We start from the raw sequence: 14624 nt of genomic DNA on the forward strand, positions 1-14624 counted from the left end.
ATGGAGAGGTCCAAAGTGGCCCGCGGCATGATTAAAAAAAAAAGTGAATTCACACTACCTCGTGACGGATGTCGCTCAGTTGGTAATATGTATACGTGGTGTTGAGGCATCTTTGACCATCAGAGGAATTGGTGGAGTTGGTGGCTATGCAGATGTAAATGTTTGCTGACATTTGGTGATCACCAGCTGAAACATAACAAAAGCCACACATTACTGAAACTACCAAACATATAAGGTTTTCTGCACCCCAGTTCAATTAATCTCTCTCTCTAGCTCTCTCTCTCTCTCTCTCTCTCTCTCTCAGCTCTCTCTCTCTCTCAGCAACACGTGTCCATCACATTATCTCTCTCTCTCTGTCTCTCTCTCTCTCTGAGCAAACATTAAGATGGACAACACAAATTCCGTGTTGCAGATGAACAACCCGCCTCATAAAAATATCGGCAAGAAAAGCCGTCAAATTGCAGAATTGTCCCATATCACCTCAGGGATACCATTTATGATCATCACCTTCAGCTGTGAGAAGGTGCAGGATGTAATCTAGCCACGCTGCAGGTGGCAAAAGGGAATAGCTTGACGTGTTTGACATTAACCCATTTCGACCTTCTAAATCATGCAGTTTTCTGAAAAACCCATGTCAGTGGTTCTCAAACTATTTCATGTGAAAGACCCCCAGAAGGATATGTATTTGGCCACCCACCCCCATCTGAAAATATGTAGTTCCAGGGACCCCCAGAAAATTCAAAGATGTGTGCCGCATTTTCACGATTTTTCAAAAATAGCAGACCTACAATCTCGTGAGTTTGTAGATCTGCTATTTTTCAATAGCTGAAGTATAACACAATGCTTAAAACACCAAAAGGGGTTACCGCCCAGAATGGATTAATGCTTATTTCATGAGAGGAAAAAATATCTTTGGGGGTGGAGAGAAAGGTTAGTACCTGCCGAGAGGGATAAATGGCCATCACTCTTCGCCCATTTCCCCCCCGAGGTCAAGCTAACTCTGATGAGCATTTGCATTTTTGTTCTCCGTTGAACTCAACTTCTGTCCAGATTGTTTTTAATATATATATATATTTTTTAGTGTCATCCTTTCCTTTTTTCTGTGTTCTTCCCTTTCCACATATCTTCTGTTCTTGTTTCTTTCCTTTCTTTCTTGTGGAATATTTGCATTTGAAAGAAAGTCTGCTTCGGCATTGTCGATCACAACTCCTTATCGTCAAAGCTCGTAGCCGTAACAGCCCTGTTTAGACCTACAAGACCTTATCGTCAAAGCTCATAGGCCTGTTACAGCCCTGTTTAGACCTACAAGACCTTATCGTCAAAGCTCGTAGCCCTGTTATTGCCCTGTTTAGACCTACAAGACCTTATCGTCAAAGCTTGTAGCCCTGTTACAGCCCTGTTTAGACGTACAAGACCTTATCGTCAAAGCTCGTAGCCCTGTTACAGCCCTGTTTAGACCTACAAGACCTTATCGTCAAAGCTCGTAGCCCTGTTACAGCCCTGTTTAGACCTACAAGACCTTATCATCAAAGCTTGTAGCCCTGTTACAGCCCTGTTTAGACGTACAAGACCTTATCGTCAAAGCTTGTAGCCCTGTTACAGCCCTGTTTAGACGTACAAGACCTTATCGTCAAAGCTCGTAGCCCTGTTACAGCCCTGTTTAGACCTACAAGCCAAAACACTCAGTTCCTTAGAAGAGGTCAGAGTGTTTTCTACTACAGCAAAGTGAGGTCATCTAGGAACGGTGACTTAATTTCAGGGGGTGGAATTGAGCTAACTCCTGGCGGATATAATGCCCTGGATTACCTCTATAGACAGGGAAGCAACTTCCAAATTACTTCATGCTTTCCCCTATATATCCATTATAAAAGTGAAGGAAAAATAATAATAATCAGACCTGTCTCTGTGTATGTCTGAGCACGATAATAGCGTTTTAGTACAGTACAGCAAGTACAGTACAGCAACACTCAGTTGGGTCAGTTCAGACATACGGTACAATCCTATCCGTTTCTTCCTCGATCTCAAAATGACATCCATGGGTACCTACAGGTATCTATGTTAGACACACCCACAGACACACCCCCAGATTCTCAGCCACACCCACAGGTTTATTGTGGAGTGTGGAGTAGCTATTCAACCACCAGGTGGCGTCGGCCCATGATGAGCAGAGCTATTAAGTCTTAATAGCAGGGACCCCCTTAGCTGAGAAAGATGAAGCAGGGACCCCCTTAGCTGAGATAGAGATGAAGCAGGGACCCCCTTAGCTGAGAAAGATGAAGCAGGGACCCCCTTAGCTGAGAGAGATGAAGCAGGGACCCCCTTAGCTGAGATAGAGATGAAGCAGGGACCCCCCTTAGCTGAGAGAGATATGAAGCAGGGACCCCCTTAGCTGAGAGAGATGAAGCAGGGACCCCCTTAGCTGAGAGATATATGAAGCAGGGACCCCCTTAGCTGAGAGAGAGATGAAGCAGGGACCCCCTTAGCTGAAAGAGAGATGAAGCAGGGACCCCCTTAGCTGAGAGAGATGAAGCAGGGACCCCCTTAGCTGAGAGAGAGATGAAGCAGGGACCCCCTTAGCTGAGAGAGAGATGAAGCAGGGACCCCTTAGCTGAGAGAGAGATGAAGCAGGGACCCCCTTAGCTGAGAGAGATGAAGCAGGGACCCCCTTAGCTGAGAGAGATGAAGCAGGGACCCCCTTAGCTGAGAGAGAGATGAAGCAGGGACCCCCTTAGCTGAGAGAGAGATGAAGCAGGGACCCCCTTAGCTGAGAGAGATGAAGCAGGGACCCCCTTAGCTGAGAGAGAGATTGAGAGGACCCCCTGTTCTGAGGACCCCCAAAGTAATCATATTTGAACTGGGGATCCCCCACCCAGACAAGCAACAGAATGGTTCCACAGATAAATATTGTGAAAATAGCCAATCTACAAGCTCGTTGTGAACTTGTAGATCGGCTATTTTCACCAGTTTGACCAGTTTTTATAGCATGGTTTGCTGATTACTTTTGATGCAGTAATGGTATTTTTTCTTTTAGAGCCTTTGAGGCATTATAAAAGTCTTAAAAGTCCTTAAATTGTCACTTCACTGTCATCTGGGGTCCCACAGGTTGAGAACGATATGATAGGATCTCCAGCTTCAAGTGTCTCTTTAGACATGCTAATAAGCTGGTCAGGCTACTACTTGGCCTCAACCCCCGAATCCAACTAACACCACACTTTGAAAGGCTGGAAGGGCTTAGAGAGTTGCAGAACCACGTTACAAAATGCCATGCAGGTCGCATACCACACGTGTGTTGCCTGGCATGTACAGTATGATAAAGTGAGGGCACAAATCACTGAAGGGCTGAGCCATGCAGATCAAATTGCACTAACTAGTAGTCACACTTTCGCTCTTATAGTCTTACCTGTTCAAACAATGTGAACATTCTACAAAGTAGAAGAATTTGTAACAGCCAAAAAACGTAATTGTTTGGTTGAACTTTGTATTTACTATTTGTCTCTTTTTTTCTTTTACTTACTTAGAGCTTAACAAGAATGTTACAAGTCATCTCATCTTAAAGAAACATTTAAAAAATGTTAGGGCATAAAACCCAAAGTTGTTAAACCTTTTATTATTCTCATTTTGATTTGTTATTTATAGAAAATAAAAGTGACTTATTGGGAAACAAGTGTTTTTCTTTACAAACCAAGATATTGGCCTAAATTATAATTATATAGCCCTCAATGCTGAAAAAGGAGGTTTAAAAAAAATAGATTGATAGTAAGGGTCTGTCTGCCTGCCAAATTACAATATTTGCCTCTGAGATGTGGAGTAGAAGTAAAAGTATTGGAAATCGGTAATACTTTAGGCTCTTTGGATGCAAGAGAATATAGAGTATTTTAATTCGTATTTAATGATGTTAAATACGAATTTAATTTAATACTTGCCAGGGAACTTCAGTTTACTGGCAAGACAGTTCATATTACCCCACCCCCCACGGCGCATTCAACACCTTTAGCTGTGTCCCAAACAATGGTGCCAGGGTGCCAACTGTGCTCTCCTCGCAAGACTGTGTTCACTGAGTCTATATTGAGTTAAAGTTTTCCTTAGTTTTGGGTCAGTTACTGTGCTCAAGTATTCTACTAATGTGTATTCCCTGTTTAGAGCTAAATAGCATTCCATTTTGCTCTGGTTTTGAGTAGATCTGTTCCAGTGTGTGAGATAGCTTTCTTTTTGTTTTCTTATGATTTGGTGTAGCAAATTCAGATTTAAGCTCAGTCTTTGAACAATCTGTTCTGAGGACCCCAAATGCCAAATGCCATCTGAATTAGTTAAAAGCAGGCTCTGTACCCAAACATGCCTGTATTTAGCATGTCCTGGTTTGTGCTGATTAAAAATGCTAGTCTGTTGCAATCTTTTAGTAGTATTTGACTCTCTCTCCCCAGTGTCTAGCCAAACAGGTTATGTTAATTGTATACAGTAGTCAGCCTACAGAGAGAGAGAGAGTGGGGGGGGGGGGGGGGGGGGGGTTCAACCCTCAGTATATTCCTCTGCTTAACCCCAAAGCAGTTTTCCAAATGAATGTCATTGAACAATAATCAAACAAGACAAAACAAAACAAAGGAATGTGTCCATTATGTCACTTCAATGTTGTCTTCTTCTTAAAATAATGACCTCAGGATACATCACTGAGGATACGTCCCAGGTGCATCCATGCAATGTCAGGGTGGTGGTCCCCAGGTTGATTTTCAGTCAGGGTGGTGGTCCCCAGGTTGATTCTCAGTCAGGGTGGTGGTCCCCAGGTTGATTTTCAGTCAGGGTGGTGGTCCCCAGGTTGATTCTCAGTCAGGGTGGTGGTCCCCAGGTTAATTTTCAGTCAGGGTGGTGGTCCCCAGGTTGATTTTCAGTCAGGGTGGTGGTCCCCAGGTTGATTCTCAGTCAGGGTGGTGGTCCCCAGGTTAAGTTTCAGTCAGGGTGGTGGTCCCCAGGTTGATTCTCAGTCAGGGTGGTGGTCCCCAGGTTGATTCTCAGTCAGGGTGGTGGTCCCCAGGTTGATTTTCAGTCAGGGTGGTGGTCCCCAGGTTGATTCTCAGTCAGGGTGGTGGTCCCCAGGTTAAGTTTCAGTCAGGGTGGTGGTCCCCAGGTTGATTCTCAGTCAGGGTGGTGGTCCCCAGGTTAATTGTCAGTCAGGGTGGTGGTCCCCAGGTTGATTCTCAGTCAGGGTGGTGGTCCCCAGGTTGATTCTCAGTCAGGGTGGTGGTCCCCAGGTTGATTCTCAGTCAGGGTGGTGGTCCCCAGGTTAATTTTCAGTCAGGGTGGTGGTCCCCAGGTTGATTTTCAGTCAGGGTGGTGGTCCCCAGGTTGATTCTCAGTCAGGGTGGTGGTCCCCAGGTTAAGTTTCAGTCAGGGTGGTGGTCCCCAGGTTGATTCTCAGTCAGGGTGGTGGTCCCCAGGTTAATTCTCAGTCAGGGTGGTGGTCCCCAGGTTAAGTTTCAGTCAGGGTGGTGGTCCCCAGGTTGATTCTCAGTCAGGGTGGTGGTCCCCAGGTTAATTGTCAGTCAGGGTGGTGGTCCCCAGGTTGATTCTCAGTCAGGGTGGTGGTCCCCAGGTTGATTCTCAGTCAGGGTGGTGGTCCCCAGGTTGATTCTCAGTCAGGGTGGTGGTCCCCAGGTTAATTTTCAGTCAGGGTGGTGGTCCCCAGGTTGATTTTCAGTCAGGGTGGTGGTCCCCAGGTTGATTCTCAGTCAGGGTGGTGGTCCCCAGGTTAAGTTTCAGTCAGGGTGGTGGTCCCCAGGTTGATTCTCAGTCAGGGTGGTGGTCCCCAGGTTGATTCTCAGTCAGGGTGGTGGTCCCCAGGTTAAGTTTCAGTCAGGGTGGTGGTCCCCAGGTTGATTCTCAGTCAGGGTGGTGGTCCCCAGGTTGATTCTCAGTCAGGGTGGTGGTCCCCAGGTTGATTTTCAGTCAGGGTGGTGGTCCCCAGGTTGATTCTCAGTCAGGGTGGTGGTCCCCAGGTTAATTTTCAGTCAGGGTGGTGGTCCCCAGGTTGATTTTCAGTCAGGGTGGTGGTCCCCAGGTTGATTCTCAGTCAGGGTGGTGGTCCCCAGGTTAATTGTCAGTCAGGGTGGTGGTCCCCAGGTTGATTCTCAGTCAGGGTGGTGGTCCCCAGGTTAAGTTTCAGTCAGGGTGGTGGTCCCTGGTTCATAATCAGTTGAAAACCCCTGGATTAAACCTTAGACTTGTTTTATTACTCTTAAACAGATACAGGCTTTGAGAAAGCATATTCAAAGAGCCTAGTGACAGTCAGGGGTAAATATAAACTGTTACTGACTTACTCCTGATGACATCACAAAACCATTGAAAAGATCCTATTTTGGCATGCATGGTAAACCTATTAATTTAAGTTTTTATATTTAAATGATATTAAGAAAGTCACTCACTCATTTACTTAAGTACTGTACAATTTTGAGGCATTTGTACTTTACTTTAGTATTCATGAATTCCAATACTTTTACTTCTACTCCACTACATCTCAGAGGCAAATATTGTTGCTCTGGCCTCTGTCCTACTGTCCTACTGCCACCTACTGTCCGTTTATTATATTACACAGTGGGTGAAAAAAACACACCCCTTAAGACTAAACCACACCCATCAGAGGTGTGGCTTCCAGAGGTACCCAGGTTCTTTTAAAAACCTATAGGTACCTCTAGGTACTGGCCTGGTACAGACGAAGGGGACAGTACTGTACATACTTAAGTACGTACAAGTTACGTATACATACGGAGACACATTGCTGCGTATAGGAGTGGCTAACACCACTCAAAAAGCCGATGCCATAGACATAAAATTACACACAGCCCTCACCCACCTGGAGAAGAGGGTGAAGTTCACTTTGTGTGAGCATACTGTTTCTAGATGCCAGCGTTCAACGCCATAGTCCCTACCAGACTCAACAACACCAGACTCGGGTACCAATTGTGGCCAAATTTGACTGTAGGACTGCCATTGGATTTTTTAGAATTTTCGTTTTTTTTCCATGTCATATGAAAGCAGGGAATCATAGTTTCAAATTCATATTTTTGTTTGTTCGAAGCAGTTTGAGTACTTTTCCTACCAATGGTCGAATCTTGGACGGAACATCATTATGACGTCACCATGTGAGTTTATAAGGAGCCGACTCCACGCCAGTCATCAATAGCTTTCTATACATAAGGGTTATGGCGCAAATCACGGCGCATAACTGGGGGTATGGAGAGGAGAACGGCCCCTCCACATGGGACTCGACGTGGGACGCCGGGGAGAGCCAGTCCCCCATCGACGTTGACCCTCGCAAGGCCGTCTATGACGCTTACCTCAAGCCCCTCGTGCTGTCCTACGACAAATGCACCTCGAGGCAGATCGAGAACGACGGACATTCTGTGCTGGTCAACTTCGAGGACAAGGACGACCGCTCAATGCTCGAGAGCGGCCCTCTCGAGCAGTCCTACCGGCTGAAGCAGCTCCACTTCCACTGGGGCGAGAAGGGCGGCGAGGGCTCTGAGCACGCCGTCGGCGGGAAGCGGTACCCCTCGGAGCTCCATGTGGTCCACTGGAATGCCGTCAAGTACAAGTCGTACGACCAGGCACGGGCGGCCTCCGACGGCCTTGCCATCCTCTGCATCTTCGTGGAGACGGGCGACGACCGGAAGGCGCCGCAGGACAACGGCGGGCTCCGCGCCATAACGGATGCCCTGTACATGGTCAAGTATAAGGACAGGGCGGTGGACTTCAAGGGCTTCAACCCCATGTGCCTCATGCCCAGCAACCTGCACTACTGGACGTACGCGGGCTCGCTGACCACGCCGCCCCTCAGCGAGAGCGTCACCTGGATGATCCTGAAGGAGCCCATCCTGGTGCCCGAGAAGCAGGTGGACAAGTTCCGACAGCTCCACTTCAACCGAGAGGAGGAGGACAAGAAGATGATGAGGAACAACTTCAGGCCTCTGCAGCCCCTGAAGGACAGGGTGGTGCACGCCTCGTTCGACAGGAACGGCGGATAGCGGTGGTGAAAGGACCATAAGGAGCTTGATTTGGGACAGCACATTTTGAATAGTTTCCATTTACTTTAAGTCACATTTTAGTCACCTGGAAAAATGTAGTGTTTGTTTTTGTTGATTAAATATCATAATATTTTAGTCGACTAAATCTACCGTTGATTTAGTCGACTAAAATGTATTTTGGCGGGCCTTGGTGGCCTCGTAATGGCTGATTTTACACTTGCTGAAAATAGCAGATCTACAAGTTCTACAACGTGTCGCAGCGCGACGCGTTGCAACCAAGTGTAAAATGACTCTTGTCCACTAGTCCCTTCCTAACATTTTAGTGTAGTTTTTATTTGTTGACTATAAAGGGAGGTGCCAATATATTTAGTCTTAAGTTTTAGCCAGCATAGCTTAGTTTTCTTTTAGTTTCCATTTAGTTTTCGTCAGTGAAAAAAATTAGTCGACGAACATTTTTCATCCTAGTATTAGTCAACAAATACAACACAGTGTTTTGAAGGGGCTAGCTAGTCTATGAACTTTTTAACATTTCCAGGCGGCCCTCGCTTCACACGAGTGTGATTTATTTGAGGGGGGCTAGCCCCTCCTATGTCCAGCTTTAGTGTATGTACTAACACAAACATTAAATGCCATTGACAATGAATGGACAACTTTGAGTGTTTGTGTAAACGCAAACAACACAAAGTGTGATTGGCCGGACTGCGATAAGGTATGATGATAAGAGCACCCCTCACTTCACACAGGTGTGATTTTTGAGGGGCGCACCTCCTATACAGCTTTTGTCCCCACACGTCTCAATATTGGCCATTGAAGGATGAAAGGAGAGATGAGGTCAGAGATGAGGTCAAATGTCCACCAAATATGACGTAAATGTGTGGCAACACAAAGCGCCCCTCACTTGTGATTTTTATTTACGAAGGTACTGGCAAAGGTTTCGATGATCATATATTTTTAAGCGGTGCCCATGCCTCTTCCAAGACTGACGGTGTGTGTGTTTGTCCATCTGACTGAGCACGATATAAACAGCTGCAGTTGATTGCAACTCAACGATGAAACAAATTACACTAATTAAACACATAGGAGACACAGTGCAACACTCCTCCACACGTCAAATAGAGCAGTACTGCCTGAGTACCATGCTACACAGCGTAGTAACGCCTGAATACCAACATTACACAGAGCAGTATTTGGATACCAGCACACACTCATCAAACAGAGTTAGGCACCGCTTACTCCCAATGGGTCTGATGTTTTGAGGGGCGTTAGCCCCTCCTATATATATGCCCAGCTTTGTGTGTTTGTGTGTACCACATTTGTTGATGATTTGATTGGCCGAGCACGGAAGAACGTGTGCCACATTTGTGATGATTTGATTGGCTGACCATGGAATGGAATGTATGATGATAAGAGTGCCCCCTCTTCACTTCACACAAGTGTGATATCTTTCAGAATGATTGAACTTTACTGCATAATGGAAATATGGATACCATCACATCCACATAATGGTTCACTAACAACCGCGGCCAGGCAAGGAGGGCAATACCACCAGATGTGTGAACAGCTTCCATGCCAGCTGTAGACTGGCCTGCCAACTGGAACACTTTACTTGAAACTGAAACATTTTTGAGGGACGATCTTAGCTGAGTGTGTACACACCAACTTTGTCCTATAATACAAACATTAAAATGCCTTTGACAATGCATTTTGAGTGTTTGTGTGAACACAAACATTGCGTAACACAAACTTGAAGGTGGGGAGGACGCAGTTTTTATTTACTTTTTACCTGTGAAGTTTGTACTTTTTAATGTTTTTATTTGTTCACCTCATGTCTAACGCCCTACTAGCCCTACCAACGGTCATTAAGACATGTGAATCCCTTGACTCCTTCAAAACCGCTCTCAAAGGGCACCTACGGATGGCTGCAATTCGAAACTGGCCCCCGTAAAATCTTAATCCCCTCCACCCCTTTCCCCCTCACTGTTTTCCCCCCCTTTTTACCTCCTTCATGATGATTTCCTGTTTTTGGCTATATACGGTAGTAGTGTATATTTGTACGTCTCTAAATGTTATGATGAATTGAAAACGGTGGGCCCTCTTGTAAACAAATGTAATGCTTTATTGGGTCGTCCACTCACAGTTACCAGTTTTTGTATTGAGTTGTGCTTGAAATGTATACTGTTATTCTGCAAACTGTTAATAAATACTTCAATCAATCAATCAATGCATACCTGCCGCTACCTACCAATGTGTTACTACTTTAGCACCCTATGCTTAAGCTCAGATATATCTGCTGGTTTTACAGTATACTATTAATGTCCATATGTTGCATTTTTATTATTTTCTTGAGGGGCGCTAGTCCCTCCCATGCCCAGCTTTGTGGGTCTGTGTGGACACAAACATTGGCTGATGACTGGCTGATCACCCCATAGCGATGATTTGACTGGCTTAGCAAAGTACACAATGTTGATGTATGACGATGTATCCTGATGCGTGATAAGAGCGTCCCTCACCCTCTCAAGTTCTCTTGCCAAGTTTGCCGTGCTTATTTAATGTACATATCTTTCTTCATGCCCGTCTCCCTCAATACAACAAAATTATGGAAAAAAAACAAATACCACCTCTATACACATGGTGTGACAATAAAGATGTTTCTGAATAAAGTTGATTCCGGACAGGGCTGGAATGTCGCGGTACTAGTGGTGCTACTGCTAGGAGATATTTTTGTTCCTGCTTGTTTTTTGTTTCCTGGCACCTATTTCCCTCCCCTGTGGAAGAAGGCGAGGTTGAGATACTTGGGGCTCCAATTTCGTCGCCTCGAATATAGGAGCTTTCTCTGCCCCTTAATGGTGTTTTTGTCACCGCTACACCCCTTATCCCAAAACATTTTTGAATAGTTAAAATGGCCATTCTACAAGCTCACAAAGTGTCAATGTAGATTGGCTAGTTGAACTATTACATTTTTTTTTCAAAATAGTAAAAAAATAAATTTAGGTATAAGGGGCTTAAGCGGTGACGAAAATGGAGCCCTTAGAGTAGCGGCTACTCACTCAGTGAGATGTCATTAAGGGCTGCATGGGCAGCTATGCTGACGTCTGTCCCTCTTGTATGTCTGATTCCTCTCTAGGGAATCCCCCCTCTCTCTCTCTCTCACCTCTCTCACACCTGCAATTTTAGTTGTAGTGACGTCGCCCCTTCATGATCACATTATGATAAGAATTTTAATTGCGAAAGCAATGAGCACTAACTATGAGACCCTGCAGATCATGTCTGTCTGTCTGTCTGTCTGTGTGTGTGTCCCGCTGTGACACCACCCGCCCGCCACCACCCGCCCGCCACCAGAGGGTGCAGCTGTAGCACACACACACACACACACACACACACACACAAACACAGGGCGCAGCTGTAGCACACACACACACACACACACAAACAACCACACACACACACGAGCTGCGTTCGCTTCCCGCGTTTGCGCATCTTACTTGTTGGTAATATACTATGTACTTTGTCGTAGTAATTGATTGTCAACTGAGCGCAGGTGAGTTTTTATACTGTGGCATATTTAACAGCCCATTTGGACTATACGGGGAGAACCCACAAACTGCCATAGCTATTAAGGATGGTGTTTTGTTTAGAGTCTCCATAAAAAAGGACCGACTGTGAAGCGGAAAGGTATATGTCACAAAAACAAAACTGCCTCTGGCACGTCATCAACATTATTTGTCTTGTGTGACAACAGGCTTTTAACAGAAACACCACAGAATTGCCCCTGGGTTGGGTTCCCAGAACTCAGGCTTATAGTATATACAGTACCCTCAGAGCAAGGACAAAACGAGGCTGTGAGAAACCTTGAGTGCACAGTTTATGGAAACAAACACATACAGTATGTGTCACTTTAGTTGTCATGTTGTCAAAACGGGCTATAACTGGCTCACAGTACGTACGTACTGTATAATGCTTGAGAATGTTATAAGGAAAGGCGAAAGTACAATTCTGCTTAATATACACTTTAGCTTGGTAATAATTATCGCTATAGGTAAATCACTAATGACGTAAATCGTCATTTAATTATATGCTGGACATACAATACAAGTCTAAGGCAGGTGTAATGTTTAGTTGTTTATATTTGATCCTATATATTCAGCTGTAGATTTCCATTCTACACAAACATTGAATTCCCATTGACAATGACTATTTATTTGTTTATTTGAAAAGGATCCCCATTAGCTGATGCCATGGCAGTCAGCTAGTCTTCCTGGGGTCCACACACAACATATTACAAAACTAAAACATGAATTACATTAATTCAGTTAATCAATATCAGTATATAAAACACAATTAAATAACATGCATCAATTCTCAATTACGTATAAAACAGATTAAAACAAACACTAGTATATAATAACTATAAATTATATTTAGCCTAAAGTTGTTCTTTCAACTGGTCATTCAAGTAAATAACTCTTTACCTTTTTCTTAAAGGCTGATTTATTATTTGTTAGACGAATATCAAGTGCTAACTTAATTGTTCCAAAAATCTATAGCTCTATAAATGACAATCACAGTGTCTGAGCAAATAGACATGTTACGCCATGATGATGTACGATGATAAGCGCTCCCCCACTGCACACGGTTGTGATGTGTATTTTATTTTACTCCAGAGCGCACAGCAGATCATGGAAAAGGTTAGCTAAACCTAAAACCTGTATGTATTATCTGCTCACAGTTATTAGTATATTGTGCTTTTAGGGTACCTCCTGTTACCTCCGTTTTCCATTGAGGAAGGGCAGCTGCCTATGTCTATTCTTAACCCACCTGTCACTGTGTGCGCAGCCTGTCCATATTCTGTCCACATGTCCAGGTACAGGTCAGTGACCCACTCATGTCCACACCATATGCTATCATATTCCATTATTCCCATTATAACATCAAAGGTCAGAGTAAACGGAGTCCTGTCTTGTAGCAATTAGTTTACCGATTATGGACATCAATGCACACTGCATGTCAGTGATGTAAATAGGTAAAATAATAATAATAATGAATAGGTTTTGAATGTAATGGGTCCTGGGACCTAGGGGTGCTCTTTTAGATGGGTCCCAGGGACATAACGGTGATATGCTTGCATCCGTTCTCAATTTAGTGAGTCTAAGGATGCAGGAAGCAGGCTATTTGCATCACTGCATATTACTATTATATAATATGTTCTTTTTTACGTACTGTATATTTGTAACCCATTTCTTCACCCATTGTAAATTATCTAATGTAACCCTGGGCTCTACACTCCCTCTGCCAACCTAGGGAGAGCAACGGACTGACCTCTGACCATGTGTGTTTATGGTACTGTATTAGTCAGTTATTTTACAGTAGTGGAAGAATACTCAATGATACAATACAATACAATACAATACAACTTTACAGTTACAAGTCAAAAGTCCGGAATTCAAAATGTACTTGAGTAAAAGTATCCCTATCAAAATGTACTGTGTGTACCAAAAGTAAAAGTACACATTATGCAGAAACTCCAAATGTATACACATAGTTTATATACATTGACGATGTGACACATGGTGAGCTTGTAGATCTGCTATTTTCAAATGGTTACTGTATGTTTTGTAATAGAAATCAAAATCTACAAACTAGTAACTACTCTATAAAGATTTCAAATGATTGTAGTGGAGTAAAAGTACAATATTTGCCTCTGAGATGTAGAGGAGAAGTAAGTAGGCCTACTGGAAATTGGAAAGTCAAAAATACCTCAAAATTATACTTGAGTATGTACTTAGTTACTTTACACCAGTTGTTTCCATCTATGCCATCTACTGTATTGGATCTGAAACTTGCAACTACTGTATTTTTCCAGAGATTTTTTCTTTAATAATCAAGTAAAAACTAATGCGACAAATAGGCCAAAGCCTATAATATTCGGCCACTAGGCCAGCGGGTGCCAGCATAATTATTGATTCTTGATCACATTCATGACACAAGATTATCTGGTGTGATACTGTGTGCACCCCTTGAGCTGCAACACGGAAGCCACTCCATATAATTACAGTCAAGTTCTTTTGTGTCAAGGGCGACCAGAATTAATGATGTGTATTTTGGCCTTCAAATCCGAGGGTGGTAATAAGTGTCTCGCTTTCTTTGGCCCCTGGTCATCCAGACTCAAATTGGCCTTGGGATTTCCTTTGAGAAGTTTCAAAAGGATCATCTTTGATGTACAGTCCAACACCTGCACATGTTCAGATGTGTATACAGGCCCATATATTTATTATTTATTTTTCCCCCTCTGCTCTGTGCACAATTGTCTTGTGCGTGTACCATCTTTGAGTTATGTTGTATACATTTCTAGGTTCATTGAGGCATTGTCATGGATGTATTATTGGCTGCTGTATAATTTGATATACATGTAGCTTTGAAGGGTAATTTCATAATCATATCTGCCTCTATCCGCCAGTTCCCACTTGTAAAAGAGACTCAGTCTCAATGTGTTTTTACTGGTTAAATAACAACATGTAAAAAAACCTGTTAGTTTTGAATAGCAAAAAGGTTAAAGCGGGTTAAAATTATTTTGACGCTTTATTAAACCCATTTAGACCTGAGGACGATTCTACA

The 14624-nt window shown here is 43.8% G+C and overlaps 1 protein-coding gene across 1 annotated transcript; it reads left to right on the forward strand.

Moving 5' to 3' along the window:
• Positions 1–7190: 7190 nt before the first annotated feature.
• On the forward strand, positions 7191–8012 carry LOC310854547 (carbonic anhydrase 7-like; the record flags this gene model as incomplete). The annotated part of the gene is made up of 1 exon (XM_083759227.1): positions 7191–8012. One exon carries the CDS (start codon positions 7191–7193, stop codon positions 8010–8012), a length of 822 nt encoding a protein of 273 aa, XP_083615353.1.
• Positions 8013–14624: the final 6612 nt, after the last annotated feature.

The sequence above is a fragment of the Protomyctophum parallelum genome (assembly GCF_964188405.1).
Source record: "Protomyctophum parallelum genome assembly, chromosome: 2".
NCBI classification, from domain to species: domain Eukaryota; kingdom Metazoa; phylum Chordata; class Actinopteri; order Myctophiformes; family Myctophidae; genus Protomyctophum; species Protomyctophum parallelum.